Consider the following 20446-nt stretch of genomic DNA (forward strand, 5'->3'; position numbering starts at 1 on the left):
ACAAGCCCTTAACCAACAATGCAGTTCAATAAATAGAGTTCAGGAAATGTTTAATACATTTTTAAAAATACATGTTTTCCGAAAGTAACAAGATAATTACACAACAATAACGAGGCTATGTACAGCGTGTACCGGTACCGAGTCAATGTGCGAGGGTACAGGTTAGTTGAGGTAATTTGTAAAGTGACTATGTATAGATAATAAACAGCGAGTAGCAGCAGTGTAAAAGTCTTTGAAAATGTTTTGGGCCTTCCTCTGACACCGCCTAGTATAAAGGTCCTGGATGTCAGGAAGGTTGGCCCCAGTGATGTACTGGGCCGTACGCACTACCCTCTGTAGCGCCTTACGGTCAGATGCCGAGCAGTTGCCATACCAGGCGGTGATGCAACTGGTCAGGATGCTCTCGAGCAAGGCACAACCCTAATTGCTAAATGTTGTGTTTGCGATACGCAAAGTTAGGTTTGTTCTATTGACTTCATTATTGACATAGGCCAGTGAAGAGGAGAGAGTAAAAGGTAGGAGGAATTGCAAGGCAGAAAAGCAATGGGTTGGATTCTAACTCATGTCGACTCTGGTATACTAAGCGCTGGACCACACAGACCACATCCGTATGCCATTGGCTACCTTGACTTTGGCTGCCTTGTCTGCGGCGTTGACCCGCTCCAGCAGTTGTCTGGTGGGGCCGCTGAGAGGGTGGGCCTCCACAGTCCTGAGGTAGAGTACCAGGGGATGACCGTCTGGGTTCTTCACAAAGGCCTCCTCCGCATCCTCCAACACACAACTACACACACACAGAGTAACACACTATAACCTGTTAGAACATGTTACAACATGTTATAGCCTATAACAGCAGCACTTCACATGCCTTTAACCTGGTAGTGCAGAAGAGAGGGAGCCACAGAGAAACTCAAGAGGTTGCCCTGCCTGTGTCCCAATTGGCACCCTATTCCCTATACAGGGCACTACTTTTGACCAGGGCCCATGGATGGGTTGGTTGCTTAGCAACAAAACCGAAGGGTGCGCAACTATGGGTCAAAATAGACGGGGTTGGCTTAGATTGTTGACAGCATGTAAACTATATTTTGTCTCCAATATTTATTTAAAATGAGCAATTGTTTTCTATAAAATACATCAATACAGTTGCTAGTTAGCTAGCTAGCAAATTGCAGCCATATTAGCATTGTTGTGACGTCTGTTTTTAGGTGTTTTGACTGATATGTTATCAAGAACAAGACAAAACGAGCTGAAACGAGCCACCTGCGATTCCCCACACGGCAGCGTCTTGTCATTGTTGCTAGCTATCTGGCCATCCAGAATCACAACACACTGCCTTCTGCCCCATTGAAGCGGGCGCATTGTTTCATGACGTTGTCAGCAGTACGTGGTCAAACTGTAGTTATATAGGGAATCACTGACCTAGTGATGGAGGATTTAAGGAGGAGCACACACACAGAGCTCCTCTCCATCTCCTGTCTGCGTTCCAGTGCATAGGAGGCTGCACTCTCCTCAGGGAAACAGATGTTCAGGTAGAAATGGCCCAGCCCCTCACACAGACTCCGCAGCTTAGGAGAGTAGCTCTGGGAAGGAAAGGAGACAGAAAGGAGATAGGAAGAGAAAGAAAGAGAGAGAAGTGAAGAGAGATGTGTTATATAGCCAGATGAAAAGTACTTAAGGGTGAATTCATTGTCGGGAAGTAAATTAAGCTAGCGCGGTAGACGCTAGTACTTTTCAGACACGGCTAGTAGAAAATGTGAGAACATGACACAGATTTTGGAACCTTGGCTAGTAGAATTCCAAGCAGGTCTACTAGTCGAGCTGGCCAGTGCCCCAAATCCTTAAAGGGATAGGTCACCTGAAAACATTTGAGTGAACTATCCCTTTAATTTCAATCCCTGGTGTACCAGTACCTGGGTGAAGATGTCCAGCTCAGCCTGTGTCTCCTGGGTAGAGATCAGGTAGCAGCGCACCGTGTTGCTCCATAACGCCTGGGACACGTGAGGAGACACCTGCAGCAGACTGGCCACAGCAGCATCCCAGTCATCTGAAAGACACACACACACACACACACACACACACACACACACACACACACACACACACACACACACACACACACACACACACACACACACACACACACACACACACACACACACACGTTTATATACACACACGGACAGATGGACGAACACACACTCACACAACACAGACACCCCCTCTGCCAATTACTTTTCAACAAGCTTGTAGCAATTAACCCACTTGAACACAAAATGGCCGATAGCGCTAACTTGTGTTCCAAGTGCATTTTTTATTTATTTTATTTCACCTTTATTTAACCAGGTAGGCAAGTTGAGAACAAGTTATCATTTACAATTGCGACCTGGCCAAGATAAAGCAAAGCAGTTCGACACATACAACAACACAGAGTTACACATGGAGTAAAACAAACATACAGTCAATAATACAGTAGAAAAATAAGTCTATATACAATGTGAGCAAATGAGGTGAGATAAGGGAGGTAAAGGCAAAAAAAGGCCATGGTGGCGAAGTAAATACAATATAGCAAGTAAAACACTGGAATGGTAGATTTGCAGTGGAAGAATGTGCAAAGTAGAAATAGAAATAATGGGGTGCAAAGGAGAAAAATAAATAAATAAATACAGTAGGGGAAGTGGTAGTTGTTTGGGCTAAATTATAGATGGGCTATGTACAGGTGCAGTAATCTGTGAGCTGCTCTAACAGCTGGTGCTTAAAGCAAGTGAGGGAGATTAGTGTTTCCAGTTTCAGAGATTTTTGTAGTTCGTTCCAGTCATTGGCAGCAGAGAACTGGAAGGAGAGGTGGCCAAAGGAGGAATTAGCTTTGGGGGTGACCAGAGAGATATACCACATATATACACATATACCGCATGACCACATAGTCGCTAAGATTCTGTACCAGTTGTGTGTGGAGTGGCCTAAACAATAGCTTTACGCCCTCTCAAGAACACATTTATATACACAAAACACATACAGTATATAACCAGCTGAGACACCAAGGCTCAAATACATACAAATTTGTAAAGATCAAACCCTTGCTTACCTCTGCTGACATTGGCAAACGGGCCCTCCACGTCGCACAAGCTGTGGGCAAACTCTGGTCCTCTGAAGGTCTGCTGCAGTTGCATCATGCTGCCCATAGAGGGCTCACTGCCCAGCACTCCACCACCCCAGTAATCACATGGAGTCCCTGCAGCTTGAGACAAGCAAATTACAGACGACTGCGTCAGCTTTTTGAGTAACTGATGTTTGAGGAATTGAAATGATTGTGAAGCGTTACTTGGTTTTAAGTCAACTGTTAAGCAATTTTGGTCAAATCTGGATTTTTAAATACTTTAATTGCACTATTCGTTTCCCCATTTGACTGCATTGAAATACTGGAATTGCCATATTCATTCCTATGGGGCTCTGCATGTGTGAGATGGAGGGTGGCCTTAAAGATATAACGAACGCCGGCTGTGCTCAGTAGATCCCCTGTGACGAACGGTGGTGATTCAACATGTAGAATTTATGGGAAATGGGGGGGGGGGGGGGGGGGGGGGGGGAATGACACCCGCTGCTTTTAACCGTTCGTCGGCACAATCTGTTTTGTCCTTTACCTGTGACAGTGGTGCGGTTGTCATCGTCATCCGAGTCGTCCGGGTCGTACACCATGATGCCCTGAGCCTGCAGCTGCTGTAGCTTGGCCTCCAAGTCCCTCTTGGCTCGCAGCAGGTCCTGGATCTCCTTCTCTTTGGTCTCCCGGAAGATCTGACATTTAGAGAAGATACTTTTTTAAATTTTTAAATATATATGTTAAGGTATTTAACAATTTTCTTGAACAGACAGAGAGCGATAGTCGGGAAAGAAAGAGAGAGGTTGAGTCAAAGAGCAGTAGGCCAGATTTGAATCTATGCCGACACCGTAGACGTGTGCTGGATGCTATGGCATTACCGCTAGACTAGCCAAGCCACAGAGGAGAATGTTATGGCTTCATAATGATGAGCCGTAGGTTAAGTAGCTGACTTGAGATCAGAAGGTTGCCGGTTCAAATCCCAGATGGAACATCACACTAGGGTATGGTTACACCCTACTCTCTATTATGTGCCCTACTGTGTGTTTGCCTGGGAGTAACAGCTAGCTATTGGGGATACCTTAAACTGCCGTTTGACTTTGTCCCTGTCGTGCTCAAAGGTGGCGGCTCTCTCCATGGCTTGGTACTTAGCCTCCAGGGCACTCTCCTTCTCTCTCAGGATCTTTTGGTAGGTCTTCTGCAGAGCCTGGAAGAAACATGTCGATCATCACTGTTAGTGACCAGTAGTACAATAAGATGACATGGCCAGGGAAGACCTGATCCTAGATCAGCACTCTTATTATGAGACGCTTGATACATGGCCCCTGAACTGGACTCTTGACAGAGGAAATCAAAAGACAGGCTATTGTCTACCTACCTGGCCCCATTCATTGTAAAAGTTCTGGGCCTGTATTCACAAAGAATCTCAGAACAGGGGAATCTTAGACGCTAATCTAGGATCAGTCGTGCATTTTAGATCAGAATGAATAAGATGAGGCTATATGGACAGAGGATACATTTACATCACATTTTAGTCATTTAGCAGACGGTATTATCCAGAGCGACTTACAGTAGAGTGCATACATTTTCATACTTTTTCGTACTAAATGTCAACCCCTTTTTAAACAGTGGCCCTGCTCTCACCTGCAGCTCAGCTCTCAGCCTCTTGTTCTCCTCGTCCAGCTTGGCCTCCTTCTTCTGCATGGAGGTGATCTCATTGTTCTTGCTGACCCGGAAAATATCATACTCCTTGCGGAGCCGTTCGTATTCGGCGGTGTACTCCAGGTCCACAGAGCCTGTAGATTTGAAGCTGGCTCCAATCACCCTGGGCCCTCGGCGAAAGGAGCTCCGCAGGAGGCGGGCTTTAGGTTTGACCTCCACAGGTATCTCACAGGCCTCCCCACCCTCGCCCCCATACGCATCCTCTATCACCTCCCCTGGGCTCACCAGGGAGGAGGCTGTACCCATGGTGATGGTGGCTCTGGACCAGGCACTCCACAGTGGCCTTACTGAACTAAACCTTCCAGATGGTCATTGCTGCTCCTAGGGATGAAGCCAGTGATTGGCATGTCATTGGCTGCAACACGCAAGCGGAGGAGTGAGGACCCAACGAGTATGTCTTAGCAAACTCGCTAACAACCCAATAAATAAAGGGATAATGAATGCATATGGTGGGGGATATATTATAGTAACCGATAACGCACGTGACCAAATGTAGCAACAACAACAAAAATAGAAACCGCTTGCCAGTGAATGTGACAATATTTACGTTTGCATTGACTTTAACTCTGGTCCAGGGCACAACAACATCTCGCGCTGCAACTTCGCTTCTGGTCACGACCTATTTTTAGTATGTGACATTTGAGTCCAAATGTTATAGCTAACATCTGTATAACGTAGCTTTAACATAGCATTAACGTTAATTACATCAGTTTTAATGATGCTAGGTAACATTAGACATCTCGCTAGCTAGCTAACGGTAACCTAACATTACCTGGTATGGCAAGAACGGGTGAGACGGAGATGGAGCCAGATGTGACTGGCTTGCACAGACATAATGGCCTGCCTATGGCACGTAACGTTACCTAGCTAACGTTAGATAGCAATACTATTTAGCTATATTGACCTAGCTATATTTCGAATAGTTGGCTAGCATATTGAAGGACTCCGATTGCTTTTTTCGAAAGGAGTCCAATAAATACTCACACATAGCTATCCCCGTGGCGTAGCTTCTTCCTGGCTGCCCTGGTAACAAGATATCCTCCCTACGGGTCCTCACCGAAGTCAAAGTAATTTGCGATTCACCCCCCAAAAAATCTCAGGGCTGTATCCCAAACACAGAAATACCTCAGGCTTCTGCTCAGGCTCACATACATTAGGGAGGCTGTTCATTCGGAAGGAATACAGTTTTCTGGCATCTTTTTATGTGATGGTAATACACACTTTTACTATTTGGAAGAATGTAATAAATTGACCCAGACGGCATCCCTAGCCGCGTCCTCAGAGCATGCGCAGACCAGCTGGCCGGAGTGTTTACGGACATATTCAATCTCTTGTTGTTCCTACATACTTCAATATGTCCACCATTGTTCCGGTACCCAAGAAAGCAAAGGTAACTGAACTAAATGACTTTCGCCCTGTAGCACTCTCTTCTGTCATCATGAAGCGCTTTGAGAGACTGGTCAAGGATCATATCACCTCTGCTTCAACCTCAGGAGGCTGAAGAAATGTGTCTTGTCACCTAAAACCCTCACAAACTTTTACAGATGCACAATTGAGAGCATCCTCTTGGGCTGTATCACCGCCTGGTACGGAAACTGCACCACCCGCAACCGCAGGGCTCTCCAGAGAGTGGTGCGGTCTGCCCAACGCATCACCGGAGGCAAACTACCTGCCACCAGGACACCTACAGCACCCGACGTCACAGGAAGGCCAAAAAGATCATCAAGGACAACAACCACCCGAGCCACTGCCTGTTCACCTCGCTATCATCCAGAAGGCGAGGTCAGTACAGATGCATCAACGCTGGGACCGAGAGACTAAAAAACAGCTTCTATCTCAAGGCCATCAGACTGTTAAATAACCATCACTAGCACATTAGAGGCTGCTGCCCATAGACTTGGAATCACTGGCCACTTTACAAATGGAACACTAGTCACTTTAATAATGTTTACATATTTTGCATTACTCATCTCGTATGTATATACTGTATTCTATCCTATTCTACTGTATCTTAGTCTATGCCACTGACATTGCTCGTCCAAATATTTATATATTCTTAATTCCTTTACTTTAGATCTGTGTGTATTTTTGTGAAATTGTTAGATATTACTGCACTGTTGGATCTAGAAACACAACCATTTCGCGACACCTGCAATAACATCTGCTAAACACGTGTATATGAAAAATAACATTTTGTTTATTAGTTAAGCCAAAAAGTTTAATAATAGGCATACAATATGCCTACACTATACAATAATTATATGCATACAATAACAGCAATGGTAAAACAACCTAGAAATTACATTAATATTCATACAGGGCCATAGGCCTACCAACCATTCTTTTTAATAATATATTTGCATGTAGCCTTTATTGCACAACACCACAATGAGATCATACTGTAGGATTCAACATTGTACATTGCCATTGTAATATGAAATAGTAATTGAATCACTGCAAGCATACACTTGTACTGGTCTCAGAGCAGGAGGAGTGCTGATCTTGGATCAGTTTAGCCTTAAAAAAAAAAAAAAAAAGATGTACCGCGGGACCTGATCCTAGATCAGGTTGTGGTTGGCTGGTCCGCTCTCCTGTCTCTACAGAACAGCTGCAGCAGTATACTTTGATAAGTCCTTGCCAAATAAAAGTACATAATAGGATCCAAAGCTCCACTCAGACAGGTTAGTGCGGAAGTGACTCGGTTGGCTAGTGCCAGAGCCTCAATGGACGCAGTTTCCATGTCGCTATGAGTGTGTCTCTCAATGTAGATGAAACGGTTCAAGTGATAGGGCACAAAAGCAACCAGGAAGTTCACCATGATGAGAATGATCATCCTGATAGCCTTGTCTCTGATCGAGCTTCCCTCCTGTTGCTTGATGCCCCTCAGCTTCAATAGGATTAATATATAGGAGACCCCTATAGTGACCAGAGGAATAATAAACGCCACCATGGTTGACACCAGTGCTTTGGGAGAAGTCTTTTCCAAGTACAGCTGGTTACACATGACCACGGTTGTGTTGTCAACCTGAATCGTCGTCTGTTTTTTGGAGAATAGCAAGGGAGCCATAGACACGGTCACTGTGACCCACAGGATCACCACGACCACTCGGGCATATGAAGCCTTCCTCATTGACCGTGATTTGAGCGGTAGGACCAGGGCCAAGAGGCGGTCCAGGCTGATGCAGGTCATGAAGTAAAGACTGCAGTACATGTTGAGGTAGAAGAGAAACCCCACCAGGCGACAGGGGACATCTCCAAAGGGCCAGCGGCTGTCTGAGAAGTGGTAGACCATCCGCATGGGCAAGATCAGCACGTAGGAGACATCTGCTATGGCCAGGTGTTTTAGAAAGAGCTTGGAGGGTGAGGTGTCAGCCTGACGACAGAACACCCACAGTGCCAAAATGTTGCCAGGCACGGCGACCACAAAGACCAGGATGTAAAAGCTAGCAAACAGGATGTTCTCATGGTGGGAACCTTTGGTGTGAAAGCCATGTCTCACTTCCTCAGTGTAGTTCATCATTATTCTGTTGTCTCTTAGCCTATAGAACATAGCAAAGACACAAAGAGAAAAGATACTATAGTCGACATGATAACAGTGCAGGATCTGATATTGAGGGATCCCTGCAGTTGTACACAAAAAACATTGGCTTCCTCAAGGGTCCTTTGGGAAGGTTGATGGTTCTACATGGAACCATACTGACCAAAAGAACCCTGTGAGCCCTTCAATGGTTCTTTGCAGTAAAAAAAAAAGGGTTCTTTCCCATTTTGGTTAAATGCAGGGTCAGCGGCTCGTTTGAATATTTTGGGGGCGTAATTTGAGCACACATTTTTTTGAGCAACCATAAGTGAGTGTCATTCCATCAAATCTGTTGTTTTACGCTATTACATGTTATATATGACCATGGCCAGTGATTGTGTCTTGTGAAACACTCACAAATGGCCTTATGTCAATTGAGAACAGATGACTGAGCCAGTAGGACTCAATTCTCTCAGGGACCAGAGCTAGCACACCTGTTTCAACTTGTTAATTAACACAATTCTAAAACCTATGGAACTTTAACAATATGACTATTTAACCAGAATAAAAAACCCTGTGTGGTTCTACAAAGAACATTATTAGAGATTGAGAAATGTTCTTTACAGAACCATTATCCATAAAAAGTTCAAAGAACCATAAAAAATATTTTATTTTGCCCCAAAAAGGGTTGTAGCCATAGTGGAACCCTTTTTTGGTGATATATGGAGCCTTTTTTAATGGTTCAATATAGAACCTTAAAAAAAAAGGTTTTTAGTGTGTACTAGTGAGTTGTGAGTGATTCTGTTGTTACACATAACTGTGGTTTCATTTGAAGTCTACATTGTATCATATAACCCAAGCCTGTGTATCTCATATGGCACCCCATTGCTATGCAGTGCACTACTTCTGACCAGAAGCCTATGGGGAATAGGGTGCCATTTGGGACATAACTCTAGTGATTTTTTTTTAGCATCAACAAGAGGTACATAGGAAATATAGCCTTCCTGTAGCAAATATAGCCTTCCTGTCACGCACACAGATCCAACCGTTTCAAAAACAGAATAGGGTGGTTATCTGTAGAGAACTACATGAGAACTATGAGAGGAACTATTTGAAATTGTGGTAATTTGAGCGATACGAGATATGTACACTGTGTATGACAGAGATAACGTGCAATGTATGTTAAGTGTGTAATAAGCAGTGTCTATTTTTGTACACAGCAGTACTGTGCGTCGAAGACTATTTCTCCTTGGGGACATTAAAGTTAATCCTATCTTATCCTATTATGAGTGCTAGCCGATAAATAAAAGTGAATTTCTCCAGGTGTATACAATTGACAAAAAGCATTTTAGGTGAGAGTGGGGTAAGTTGAGTCACCATTGTTTCTTGGAAACCAGACACAAAATGAATCATTTGAACCAAATATTTAGGAAGAGGTCATTATTTCATATAGTCTGTGAAAGAAGAAACCACATGGAAAAAGTTGTGAGCAAGTTAGGTCAAATTAAAATCAGGTCACGCGCAGCTGCGCTCTGAATGAATGATTACTTGGGTGTTGCCAGCTGTAGGGAGGATTAAAATAAGCCCAACCCTTGGAAATCTGTTACGGTACACAACCCTTCATTCCTATTATCTCAGTTTTGGAAGAGACTGTTTATGATTTAAAAAATGATCATGTTTACACTTTGTAGTCAAATTTGACACCAGAATACATGTTTCTGACTCATATCGATGCCACATAGGTCATTTTCAATGGGCAATTACTCTTTAACCACATTTTAACGTTTGTATGTAATTACATTGTCTCCAAAACAATTGAGTATTTTGGGTTCTGACCGAGCTAAGAGAGTTGAACTAAGCTCATGAAGCATTTCTAAGTTATATTCTTCAAGAATCAAATGGGTAAATATCATAATACCCAAGTTATAATCAAGTCCAAACTGGGATTTATCAACTGCAGGTCTCCCCTTTTAAACTTGAACTTTAAATCAACTTCACTTAAACTTTAATTTGAAATAGGACATTATTATACATGAGTCACATCATATTTAAATAGTAAATAATCAACTTAAATAGTAAATAACCACTTCTAATAATATACTTACCAGTAGGCTCTTTTGCCTTCAAGGAGTAATGCTCATGATCAATGAATTACAGACAGGTTGCAGACTGAGGTAAGAGTGGTTCTGTTGTTCCTACTCTTAGATGTATTCGCAAAGGTTAATTTGCCTCTCCTCCTACACAGTTTTCACACCCTCAAAGCATTGGTCACGTTCCAGGCCAACTGCATTGCATCCACTTGGTTTTGTGCCATTTCATCAACCGCAGTCAAGCATCCGATTGCTATATCATATGATGCGGTTGACTGATATGATGAACACCTATCCAGGCATTGTGAGATCTGGCGTGCATCTGGAACACAGTCAGCCTGGAACGCTGCCATTATGTGGCATGACCACTCACTGAAACAGATTGTACATCATTCAGTTCTGCTTGGTACATCGGAACTGTGTACAGGCTTGAGAGCGAAACAGGAGAGAAACTAAAAGTGAGTAGAAACGTCCTCAAATGCATTACAAGCATGCAGACCTTTATTGTTTTTATTACAACACAATTATTCCTTTCTTGATCACATTGCTGTTTATGTAGAATGGTTTAAAGCTTTACAAAAATGAGAGAGAAACCAAAATATTTACAAAATCTATCTGTGCAAACATAATTCTTCTTTCCCTCTCCTAAAGCATCTTAAAGGCATGCATACAAATCAACTTTGGTATGTTAACAAAACTACTTAAAGTTCTTATTAGAAGCGTTTATGTACACGTGGTAGAACAGTTCATCGATGACTTTTGTGTTTTAGTAACTGTATACATTTAGACATCAATAAACATGAACTTAAGAGACCTCCAGTAAAGCTGTTCGAAGGTAAAGACTTGAGCCGTCACACCTCGAGTGTGTCGTAAGAGTTCTCACTTGGTATGTCATGGTTACAGTAATAGTCAGGAAATGTCAGAACAACAACTTTGGCAAATAGGCACAATAACTACAGAAAGACCCAAAATATATCTCATAAACCTCCTTAATTTTTTTTTTTTGAATCTCCTAAAAATAAATTGGCAGTGCATGATATTCTTAACAAAATAGAAGTCAATGTAGTTTCACTGTAAACGTCTTTATACATACGGTACAGTATGCATTCATAAAAGGCATTTACTAGGGCTATGCTCAATGTTGGGCAACATAAGAAATAATGTAAGAGCAAAATATACTATGGTTATCCAGTCTCTGGTTTTCAAAAATAAAACACAATATTTCACATGGTCATAGTGATTGTACATCAACTTCATATTTTTTTTTCCATTCTTAGATATTGTAAGAAAAATATATTTTCAATACCGTTTTTAGTAGAGAATTGAGAAAGCGAGAGCTTCCACATAACCTACGAAGCAGTAAAACTATATCACTTTTGTTTTTCTTTTTAAAACTATTTACTCAGTACTCTAATACGCCTTTTTTTTTTAAAAATCAGGGTTCAAGTTTAGCCAATGGAAAATGCAACTTAAAAACGAAGTCAAAGCATCGGTGTGAGTATGCGTGTGTCAAATCAAATTGAAATATGAATGGTGGGGGGAAGTGCATCCATTAAGCTTTTTACAACAATAAAATACAAACCAATAAACAACCACAAAAACATGAATAACGAGATTGAGAGAAGTAACCCCAACGGGGCTACTATATGGGAGCTAAGTGGAGTCCTTGGCTGCTGTGGCGGTTGGGATGCAGGATTTGCCGCTGCTGCCGTTCTGGGGCCTGTAGCTGGTGAAGCTGGGGGTGTGTATGGTGCGGATGCTCTTCACACCCGGGCCCAACGGGGTGGGCGACAGAGGGGAGGGGGAGGAGGAGGAGGGTGCTCGACCGTTTTGAGTCTGCGAGGAGAACGAGAGAGCTTTACCGGTGTGAGAGGGTGTGGGGAGTTTGAGGGAGGAACCGTTAGAGAGCGAGGGGATGTGGGAGAAGGTGGAGAGGGCCGAGCCAGGGTGGCGGGGGGCGTGAGGGGATGGGATGGAGGACTTGGTGGTGTGGGGGGAGGAAGAGGAGGAGTTGGAGGAGGAGGAAAGGTTAATAGGGTTAGTAGCATCTGAGTTTGGAGCAGACTGGGAGGTGCTGCCTTTACCAGAGCTAGGATAAAAAGCTGGGATTTTAGAGGCAGGTAAAGTAGGGGAAGTAGTTTTATGATCCCCCCCCGCTCTTTTAGCGCTTCCGTTAGCCTGCAAACAGAGATGCCAGAACAAAGACTGGTTGTCAAAAAGGGAAGGTAACAAATGTAAAAAAATGCAAGACAACATTGACTTCACTAAAGTTACAGACATGAAACAATCACACAAACAAACCTATTACTACTAAGATAACTAATAGACACACAAAACGTCTCAAACTAGCTACAGTCTATGTTTACTGGATTACTTGAGGCACAGTAACTGAGAGAAACATTATTCATTAAAAAAGGGTAAAGAAAATATTGAAAGGATGGAAGGAGGGATAAAGGGAGACGGGTGGGGGCATCTCTAGGTGCTGCCTGTGTGTTAGAGTGATTGTCAAGCTTTCTGAGAAGCGGAGACAACAACTGAGAGGAGGGCAAAACCAGAGATGCATCTTGGTTGGGGAGAAAAGGTTGAGTATGTTAGATAAAAGAAGAGAGATTTTTGAGGGTGGAAAACATACAAGTGCATATCGGGAGCAGTAGGGGCAAATATTTGCATTGACTGCTACTACAAGGAAGAGAGATGGGTGGTAGAGGAGCATCAAGAGAAGGGAGGAAGGTAGCCGGGTGGAACCAGCCTTATCGTTGCATTCGGTGAACGCAGCGATCCGGCTGGTTCCACCAGTGTAGGAGGGAGGGATATTAAAGTGTTCTTTAGTAACTGTGCATTGTGAAAAGAAAGGAGCGTATCGGGTAGGCTGCTTGGGTTTAGTAGAGGTGCATTGAGGGTAGGAGGGAGCGTGGCCAATCGGAAGTATCAGTTTAGTAAAGCATCCGGGGGTTGGTTGACAACACTGTTTAGGAACTCAGCTGTGATGGAAACGCGATGTGATGGAGAACTCAGTCAATGACAGGGTATATCTGTTTTGGCTTTCTCTTTTCTCTTTACTTTTTTTTCATGTCACCAACACAGCAAAAGCCGCCATGAGCAGTGTGGACCATGCACAAGCATACAGTACGATGATGTTATGGGGGTAACAGTCAAGAGTCAAACATGCCTTTCAGTCAGAGTAGATCGAGAGAAAACATCAACAGAAGCCAAAATGGTCACCTCAATCCCATTTAAACGAAACACTTGAAATCTCACAGCTTTGGTTGTTTAAATATATTTTTATCGCTTAGCACAGGCCTCTTGTTTTCTATGTCCTGTGTTCACTATACAGGTGTGTTCCCTCTAGTCCCTATGGTGTCTGGTAAAGCCCTATAGTAAAACTACCTGTCGAAACTGCCTCTGAGTGCTGTCCTGTAGCTTTTGCTGTTTTCCTGCTTTGTCAGTAGTAGTCCCTGGCGACTGCCTGGACTTCGCAGACAGGGGCACTGGCATCCGACTAGTAGGGGAAGCGACACTGGTTGCGTTCTGCAAGAGGATCCAAACGAAACAAAACAAGAAAGAAAATAAAAGAAAGAAAAAATAAAAACAGAACACCATATTGGAGGTATGAGAAACTGTTGAAAACAAGACACTGACAGGTCAGAAAACTGTTCATTCAAGACTACCCTCACAGTTAACCTTAATAACACCGGTAAGAGCACATGCACCCCCTGTACCGTAGTAGCCTATACCAAAACGTATAACCCTACAGTTCATGCAATCCAAGAACAACAGTTTCAAGAAACCAAAAAGACAGTGTAATCAACATTGAGTGTCATTGTGTGATTAAGAGTCTACTACTGGCTGAAGCCCCAGTTAGAGTTTGAGCAGCCAATTGAAGGAGAGACAGGAGGAGGGACCCATTGAAAATGCCACTCCCCAATCATGTTGGACCATGATCACACAGAGGGAGAAACCAACAGAGAGGGGCTCTGACATTTCCAAAACACCTGGGGAGTGAGTTAATAAGTGGTTGGTTGGTAAACCCAGTTGTAAGGTAAACCCAGTGGTTAGGATGGAGTGAAGGGAGGGAGGGACGACTAAAAAGAGGGCCCAAAGCCTCCCGATTGACAAGAGCTTAGAAAGAGACCTGTTGGCTGGTGACGGGGGTGACAGTGGCGGTGGGGATGACGGCTGGCCGGGGAAGGAGCTGAGGTTTGGTCTTCTTCCTCTGAGAGGAGGCCTTGTTGGGCTTGGGGACCTTGAGGAGTGAACTCTTGGAAGGGAGTGATAAGGACCTCTTCAAGCCTCCATTCTCCCCACTCAAGACACACCCAGCATGGGGCTCCACGCTGGCTGCACTCCTCACTGGTTTCTCCTGGTGGTGCGTTGCTGGGCCCATCTCACTGATGGTCGTCTCTAGCTGTTTGATGGTCTGCTCCAGGCTGTCCAGGGTCTTGTAGGTGCTCTTCCGGATCTTGTCCGTCCTGCCTTTGGAATCCGAGTGCTCCCTCCTTACAACGGCTGCAGCTGGGGCCTTGGGCGTCTTGTTTGTTGGGGCAGCAGATGGTTTGGAGCGACTTTGGATCTCAAATCTCTTGGCCTCCTTGTGCTGTCGGACTGTGCCGTCCGACTCCTCCTCGTCCTCGTACACCACCACCTGCAGCGTCTTCTTGCCCGTCTTGGTGCCCGTGCGGATGGCCTGCGACAGAGCGGCCAGCTGCTTCTTCGGAAACTTGAACGTAAACTTCTTCTTCCCGTCCGGCTTGCCATCACCGGACAACTCGGCGAGCTCCGAAGTCGAGGAGGAAGAGCGCGACAAGCTACTACTGGAAGAGCTAAGAGCACCGCTGGGGGCTTGGACCTTTACCTGCAGTCCACCACTGCTCCTCTCTGTCTCCTCCGTCTCCTCGTCCTCCTCCTCGATGCGCTCTGCGGCCAGCATGCTCTCCAGCTCCTCCTCGCACTCGAACACCGTGGACAGGCGCTTGTAGGCCGAGCGGATGTCCATGGGCTGGTCGAAGATGATGATGACCGGCTTCTTGTTGTTGAAGCCATTGTCCTGTGACCCCGCCGAGCCGCCCGGGGTGGTGTTGGTCATCTCCCGTTTCCCAGGTCCCCCACACACGGTCACGGTCTGGATGCCCCGTTTGGCGTTGACCAGCTCCTGGTACTCCCCACAGGACAGGGCCTGGACCTTGCTGTTGGTGATCATGAAGGCAATGTTGTCTGGGGGAGGAGGGGCTTCCTCACCAGGGAGGTCAGGGCTCAGGCTGGCCTCCTCATCCACCTCCTCATACCAGGGTCTGGGCTGATCAGTGGCCTCACTAAGAGCCTTCTCTGGGGGAGACACCACTGCATTAGGAGCCTCTCTTATGGTGGTTGGTGGAGGGACTTCAGGCAATGCAGCGGGCAACACAACACTCTTACTAAAGGGAATGCTGGACTCCTGGACGACTGAGGAGACTGAGGTCTCTATCCTCTTGACTGTGCTTATCTGAAGCTTATCTACAGTGGTGGTCGCTCGGTTTTTCAGAACCCCTTTCACCACTCCTGGGCGGGTCTTCAATGACTCTGAGGTCACCACCTGTTTCTGAGACAGAGGGCTGGGGCCATTCAAGAACAGAGGCTTGGGAGATACAGGTGGCCCTAACTGCTGGGGTTTCGGTTGTGGCTGCTGGCTTGGGGAATTGTCATTAGCATTCACATTTGACACCTGTGAGGGGGATAGTGTTGGGTTGCCTCTGTGTTCCGGAGCCTCCTCCATTGTGGCCGGGGGTGGCAGCTGCTCTTTGGAAATCTGCCCAGTGACGTAGTATATGACCTGCATACGGCAAAGAAAGGAGGAGAGAATTTATATTAAAAACCACAACACTCCATGCTAAAAGCTAAAACCACAACACTATACCACATGACAAACCTATCAATATGGGAACATACTGTATATCATGACATGTAAGGCATGCGAATGACTATCATAAGGCCCATATCATATGCTGTAGAACCTGACATGTTGAAACATATCAAGGCACGTTTGAAACTTTGTAGGGCAAGACTATTCTTAGCTTAATAAATGCCCTGAGATTTTTACTATTAAGTTTTAGCGGTCAAAATATGGTATTCGTACCCCTGGACCTTGACGAAGAGAGGTGGTGTTCCCGTTTTCATCCGCGTTGGGATGTTTATCCTCCCGAGTTTTCTCCGAGCTCTGCTAGGACAGTTTGTGAATTAAGGGACAGCATTATTGCGAAACTGCACTCCATGGGTGCACTGTATGGTGCAACTGCACTCTCGTTTCCATTGACATTTAAATTCAAGGCAGGTCTTAGTGGGCACAGATCGAATTTGGCCCTGATTTTAAAGTGCCAATTGAAACAAGGTTGAAGACACTGTGGATTGCATGGTACATTGGTATCACATAGGTATTTACATCCATGGTCTTAACACTGCATTGGGCAACAACCCTCCTATAAGGCATCTTTTGATTTGTTGTACTATAGTATGTGTTTCAAGATCGAGAAGATAAGACGTCGATCCGGAAACGTCAGCATGTTTCAGTCCTTCGTGTTTACAACGTGTTTGTTTACAAGTATTGCTAGATGCCTTATAGGATAACTCATGCAGGCACAAGTGAATGGTTATGGTATGTTATGGATATTGAGAGATGGAATGTAGTTAATGGATAAGGGAATGGATTATGTCAAAACCTTTTAAGGGACAATTTGGGATTCAAACAGCAAAGTAGTCTATCCAAAAAGTCAAAAAAATGGATGTACCAATCCCAGATTGCCCCTTTTACTAAGGAATTAGAGTTAACTAACTACTATTCTAATCTGGAGTATAGACGGACACTCGTTCTATCCACAGACTAGCTAATGTTCAGTGTTGCATCATTTTTTATATATATCCTCGCTGTTGTTGGTGCTACAAGAATGTTTTTTCAATCATTCCCATGTGGTGAGTGGAATGCAATGTTGCATGACTGAAAATGCGTATGTGGGAATAACGTGACGAAATCCATTACTGATGTGTGCGCTGAAAATTGGGTTTTCAAGGAAGAGATCAAATCTGACCCACGGAATAACTGGATCTCTCATACAGTCCATGTACAATATCTCGTGTGACGTGGTTTCCGAGTGAGGTTTCTGAGCGAGGAACATACGATCCAGTGTACCTCCCAAATGGTACCCTGTAGTGCACTACTTTTCACCAAGGCAAACAGGGCTCTGGTCAAATGTAGTGCACTATATAGCTAATAGGGTTCCATATATGGGACACATCCACACTGTAGTTTACTGTGTGACTGTAATCTAATACACATACTTTTCTCCTGTGGACAACAACCACAGTAGGCATATCTTTGGGTATTGAAATGAATTAGCAGATCAAGTTACAGTTCTATAGAGATTTAGAGAAATAGTAAGGTATTGTTCCCAAGAAATAAGGCAAGTAAAGAAAAAAGGTCAAAGGGCAAAGTGGTCAAAGTGACCAAAAGTAAACCAAGTCTGCAAAAACAAGTCTGTCACCTAGGTACTAAGTAATAAAACCTTGTTCTCCTCAATAGCCAATCAACTCAAAGTAATTTCATATAGCAAAGTCTATAAGCAAATTATTATTATTTGAATAAAGGGCAGTTATTCCAAAGAAAACGGACAAGACCATTCGATTACGTCTGGATTCAAGATAAAGGATTATTTTATTGGTTGGATCAGTCAAGGCAAACATAATGCAATCAAATACCAGTAGCAACAAGACATCATTCATTTGTTGGATGCACACAAACTTTCCCAGACATTTTCTGCAGACTTAATCAGAGAAAAACAAGTCCAAGCCATGAGTTCCATTGAAATCAAAAAGGGAAAAAGAGAATAAGTCAGAAACAGAAGGGATTTTGGGTAGTGGAGTTGTTACAGTACAGATCTCTTGACTGAGGCAGAAGCAGGGAAGTGTGAAAGGCACAGAGAAGGTTAAGGCAATCGTTAGTTGGCGTCACGTAGTGGGCAGAAGCAGGCAGTTAGACGGACGGCTAAACGACGCCACATCCTTTACCTTTTTCTCTTTGAGGGGCAATAAGGCCCCAGGTCTTAGCTCTCTGATCTGGGGCTCAACTCGAGTAGGGTGTGTCTCTAGCACACTACTTTTCACCCCTACATCCTTAACTGTGCACTTCTGGAACACCTGGGGATTGAAGATAGGTCAGGGGATTAGGGTTTAGGGCCCTGAGGGCTAGAGCCTACCTAAACTTTACCTACCATATGTGAGGTGATAGTCTATTAAAAACACCTACAGTACCAGGCAGTTATGTGGAGAACATTCTTCTGCTTGGTGCTGGTCTGACACTACTCGGATACTATTAACCTAGTGCTGTGGTTACCGAATGGTTAAACTATCTAAGAATAAGGCCAGGGTTAATTCTGCTTTTGTAAATGACTGTGTCCATCCTCTGCCAAGTGAAGGTAACCCAGCCACCACAAAAAGAAGAGATATAGGACCCACTCCCACAGTCAAGGAGAGAGACGGCACATTCAACCTCCTCACAACCATCATCAGTGTGTATGTGGATGTGTTTCCCGGTGGTTCTATGTGATCATTATTGTATATTATAAACTGTGTGGTTCGCGCCCTGATTGCTGATTGGCTCTCAGCCGTGGTATATCAGACCCGTATGCCATGGGTATGACAAAACATGTATTTTTACTGTTCTAATTACATTGGTAACTAGTTTATAATCGCAATAAGGCACCTCGGGGGTTTGTGATATATGGCCAATATACCACGGCTAAGGGTTGTGTCCAGGCACCCCACGTTGCGTCGGGCATTATTGCTTAAGTATGACGTGTGTGTGTGTGTGTGTGTGTGTGTGGTGGTAAATGTACAGGAGCTGTTGGATGTACGGTATGATTCTCACCTGGAGCTCTGCCATGATTTTGTCTCCCTCGTCCTCCTCCTCCTCCTCGTGGTTGGCTGAGGCCGCAATGGGGGGAGGGGTGGAGGGCTTGGGCTTGGTCTCCGGCGGGACTTTGGTGGGTTTGGACTGGCTAGCTGGGGCTTGTGGTGGGACCTCAGCCTCATCTCCCTCCTGGGCGGACAGGAATGGGGGAGGGGGTTAAAACATTTAATATGACTCGAATTCTAGCATCAATATTATTTACCACAAGAGTTCAGCATGGGCCGTTCCCAATATCAATTATAAGGTTCTCAGATTGCTTGATTAACTGTCCTTAGACTTCATCCCCTCTCCCCACGTTGTTTTAAGGTCAGGTCTGGCCCACCCAAGTAGAAACGATGTCTATGGTTTGCCATTCGCTCTGGTCCAGGGCGTTACGTGCTGAAGGCTCAGTGTCAGCAAGCCGAGTGTAACCCCCTGGACCAGAGCTAGTTGACCGCAGACTACCCTGCAGCCTAACTACACGGCAGACTGACCTGTCCCGAGGCAGACTCCTTCCTGCTGGTGTAAACCACCTCACCAGACCGTGTGGTGGTCATTCCAGAGCTGGAGGTGGGAAAGGTCTTTCTGGGTGGTGGAGGGGGAGGGGACTTGATGGCCTTCTCCAAGCTGACTTTGCCCACTTTGTCTGCAGCAGCGGTAGGCTTGGTGGTGGTGGGCTTCTCTAGCACCGACTTGGGGAGTTTCTCAGGACCAGCAGGCTTGGCTATGGCTGGTTTCGCTGAGCTGAGCTCAGGCTGAGTCCCTTCTGTAATAGACAAACACACACATAAGGTCAACAATGAGGGCTACATGACAACTACAATGGGTAATTTTCCTGAAGGAAAATGGTTTACTTGCTTCAAAAAACCTGTCCAAAATATTTTTTTTGTCGTAGTGGAATATAGTAGGAGCTAAAGCTGTAGAAAAGACCCTTGCCTGGGGTTGGCTCCTCCAGGGCAGCAGAGGGTGCTGTAGAGGTATCCCCCTCACTCGGCACATCCAGACTGGGAATGCCCTTCATCATGTTGGCCTGGGCCTCATTTAGGATCCTCTCAAACTCCCTCCCATTGTAGTGGCCCATGTTCTGCCTCCGTTCCTCCCACTCCTTCTCTGCCACC

The 20446-nt window shown here is 44.9% G+C and overlaps 3 protein-coding genes across 10 annotated transcripts in view; all 3 read right to left on the minus strand.

Moving 5' to 3' along the window:
- Positions 1 to 5834, minus strand: part of nphp3 (nephronophthisis 3) — a 28507-nt gene extending 22673 nt beyond the window's left edge. The window contains exons 1-8 of the mRNA XM_038997883.1: positions 5795 to 5834; positions 4733 to 5131; positions 4170 to 4295; positions 3636 to 3786; positions 3080 to 3232; positions 1908 to 2041; positions 1417 to 1577; positions 625 to 781 (exon numbers count right to left, since the gene is read on the minus strand). Coding sequence (XP_038853811.1) covers positions 625 to 781; positions 1417 to 1577; positions 1908 to 2041; positions 3080 to 3232; positions 3636 to 3786; positions 4170 to 4295; positions 4733 to 5056 — 1206 coding nt within the window. The 5' untranslated portion in view covers positions 5057 to 5131; positions 5795 to 5834. The remainder of the gene's footprint in view (positions 1 to 624; positions 782 to 1416; positions 1578 to 1907; positions 2042 to 3079; positions 3233 to 3635; positions 3787 to 4169; positions 4296 to 4732; positions 5132 to 5794) is intronic.
- A 1539-nt stretch (positions 5835 to 7373) lies between these two features.
- On the minus strand, positions 7374 to 8327 carry LOC120050687 (uracil nucleotide/cysteinyl leukotriene receptor-like). The gene has a single exon (XM_038997262.1). The coding sequence runs from the start codon at positions 8325 to 8327 to the stop codon at positions 7374 to 7376; it is 954 nt and encodes a 317-aa protein (XP_038853190.1).
- Positions 8328 to 10896: 2569 nt separating this feature from the next.
- LOC120051170 (sickle tail protein-like) overlaps positions 10897 to 20446 on the minus strand; it is a 117494-nt gene continuing 107944 nt past the window's right edge. For 5 of the 8 annotated variants that reach the window (XM_038997889.1, XM_038997885.1, XM_038997886.1 and 2 more), the window contains 8 exons: positions 20265 to 20445; positions 19823 to 20094; positions 19308 to 19478; positions 18449 to 18577; positions 16527 to 16607; positions 14550 to 16223; positions 13805 to 13945; positions 10897 to 12595 (listed from right to left, as the gene is read on the minus strand). In XM_038997889.1, coding sequence (XP_038853817.1) covers positions 12071 to 12595; positions 13805 to 13945; positions 14550 to 16223; positions 16527 to 16607; positions 18449 to 18577; positions 19308 to 19478; positions 19823 to 20094; positions 20265 to 20445 — 3174 coding nt within the window. In that variant the 3' untranslated portion in view covers positions 10897 to 12070. The remainder of the gene's footprint in view (positions 12596 to 13804; positions 13946 to 14549; positions 16224 to 16526; positions 16608 to 18448; positions 18578 to 19307; positions 19479 to 19822; positions 20095 to 20264; position 20446) is intronic. The other 3 variants (XM_038997891.1, XM_038997890.1, XM_038997887.1) reach the window with 3 other exon arrangements.

Source organism: Salvelinus namaycush, chromosome 7 (genome assembly GCF_016432855.1).
Source record: "Salvelinus namaycush isolate Seneca chromosome 7, SaNama_1.0, whole genome shotgun sequence".
NCBI lineage: Eukaryota > Metazoa > Chordata > Actinopteri > Salmoniformes > Salmonidae > Salvelinus > Salvelinus namaycush.

What these genes read in the sequence shown, in the direction of transcription:
- LOC120050687 (XM_038997262.1), bottom strand. Translation starts at nt 8,327, where the DNA reads ATGAACTACACTGAGGAAGTGAGACATGGCTTTCACACCAAAGGTTCC.